At 37.9% G+C, this 2,500-nt stretch overlaps 1 protein-coding gene across 2 annotated transcripts in view; it reads right to left on the bottom strand.

Annotated features, from left to right (window-relative positions):
- flt4 (fms related receptor tyrosine kinase 4) overlaps positions 1-2,500 on the bottom strand; it is an 88,036-nt gene that overhangs the window by 24,071 nt on the left and 61,465 nt on the right. For both annotated transcript variants that reach the window (XM_082178262.1, XM_082178261.1), the window contains exon 12: positions 2,327-2,435. In XM_082178262.1, coding sequence (XP_082034388.1) covers positions 2,327-2,435 — 109 coding nt within the window. The remainder of the gene's footprint in view (positions 1-2,326; positions 2,436-2,500) is intronic.

A 2,500-nucleotide genomic window follows, 5' to 3' on the forward strand; every position in this document is an offset into this window, starting at 1 on the left:
TTGATTATATGGAGGGGGCGGAGCTTATGACCTATACTGTATCCAGCCACCAGGGGGCGATCAAAACGCTTTGGCTTCACTTTTCAGGATGTGTGCAGCACACTTGGTCTGTGCACCTTTTTTTTTGCAGTTTTTTTGGTCAAATGTTTTGTAATTTTAACAGTAAAAGATGGTAAAAATGCTACAGTAAAATGTTCATTGGTTTGATTTACTATATGGTAAACTGTAATAGATCTAACAGGACATTTCATGCAATTTAACAGTAAAATACTGTTAAATGTAAAAAAAAATGGCAGTGAAGTAAGTAATCTGGACCACAAAAGGAGAATTTTGGTTATAAAAAATGTCCCGCTCGCGCTCGTCCATATATAATATATGCCATATATAATGGCAGTGGATAGCGACTGGCATCAAGCTTTAAAAAAGATGCAAAATTAATTGATGTGATACTTTTGCCTCTTTTTATAAAAGCTTGATGCCAGTCGCTATCCACTGCCATTATATGGACGAGGACGAGTGCGAGCCAGGCGCGGAGTTTGCGGGAGGGGCAGGGGGAGCATTGCCCCCCCCTGGTGAAACGGGTAATTGCATTTAAAAAAAAAAAGATACATTATAAATAACACAAAACATCTAAATGGTGGTAGGTAATACATCTGATTTCATATAGGCCTACTGCTTTAGTAAAAAAAAAAAAATTCGGGGCTCTGGGTCATGTGACTTCACATCGAAAGCGACATTACGGCCAAGCTCTCACCCCTATGCTCTCACCTGAGACCATTATCGACGCATATGCAGGACGCAAAAAACGAAAATTACTGTTGCACTAGTCTGGACAATCTCTAGGTCTGTACGTTTTATTTCTCTGCCAAATAACTGCTTAAGCTGGAGAAACTCAACACACTGCTTTCAATATGCTGTTCAATATGTTTCAAAAGTGGAGAGTATTGTGTTCATTTTTCCCTCTCAAAATGTTTTAAATGTTTCATGAAGTACAACAAAATACGAAATATAACTTGTTTTTTTATTCACTCTCATTGCCACAATGTGTTTTGAAAAAAGGAAAGAAAAACCTTAAAAATCTTTTCGTTTTGGTTGAAGATAATATTTTAACAGTGCAAAAGTGGTCCACATTTCATTGATAATTGTGTCCGAACGAAGATGCGATGCGAAGTCAAGTGGCGAAGTTCTACCTGTTTACAAATATGATTGTATTGTTGTAGCCTACTGTTTTTTCTTGGGTTAAAAATAAATATGTGTTTATTTAGCATGTTTGTTTTGTCCATACAGTATGTGCTAGTGCTGAGTTCCCCAATTGATAGGTCCTGCAGGTCCCTATGGAAGCTTTCCGCCACAAAATAAAACATTTTAAAAGATAATTGCGACTTTTTACATTTGCATTTGGCAGACGCTTTTTATCCAAAGCGACTTACAGTGCACTTATTACAGGGACACTCCCCCTGGAGCAACGTGGAGTAAAGTGTCTTGCTCAAGGACACACTGGTGGTGACTGCTGGGATCGAATCAGCAACCTTCAATTTACCAGTTCAGTGGTTTAACCCACTAGACCACCATCTCCTTTTTATCTTTTTATCTCACAATTGCGACATCACATCTCGCAATTCTGACTTTATTTCTCAGAGATATAAATCAGAATTGCGTGAAATAAAGTAGCAATTGCGTGTTATAAAGTCAGAATTCGGACTTTTTTTCACGCAATTGCGACTTTATATCACGCAATTCTGACTTTATATCTCTGAGAAATAAAGTCAGAATTGCGAGATGTGATGTCGCAATTGTGAGATAAATAGTCAAATTCTAAGGGAAAAAAAGACGGACTCTTTTTTTTTTTTTTGACCTCAGAATAGTTTATATCTCACAATTCTGACTTTATAACACACAATTGCGACTTTATATCACGCAATTCTGACTTTATATCTCCCATTTTGCAACTTTATAGGGGTCGCAATTATTATTATTTATTTATTATTCAGTGGCGGAAACAAGCTTCTATAGGTCCCAGCTGCTACAATGATTTTTTTTGCCCCCCCTGGCTCGAATGTCAAACTCCGCCTATGGTGCGAGCTTGACATTTCTTTACCAAAATTCTCCTTTTGTGGTCCATAAAAGAAAGAAGAGCAAATGGCATTAGAACAACACCAGGGTGAGTAAATGATGATAATTTTAGTGTGAACTATCCCTTTAAGTATAGCAGTAGTGACCACCATCAGTGTCACAGTTACAACAGACCAGGTGAAAGAAAGAATTACAAGCTGAATAGCTATTAAATTAAAAACAGCTTTGTTCAAAGTGTGTTGGTGAGACTCACTGGTTACGTAGAAATATATCAAGCGTTGATCTGTTCCCACTTTGTTCTCTGCCGAGCACTTGTACATGGCCGACACATTGGCGTTCTGAATGACCACACGGCCGACAGTCTGTGGAAACAGCACCAAACATTTCAATTCAAGAGTTGATCACAGCAAAAAGACATTGTTAAAGG

Source organism: Leuciscus leuciscus (assembly GCF_965113295.1).
Source record: "Leuciscus leuciscus genome assembly, chromosome: 8".
Lineage (NCBI taxonomy): Eukaryota > Metazoa > Chordata > Actinopteri > Cypriniformes > Leuciscidae > Leuciscus > Leuciscus leuciscus.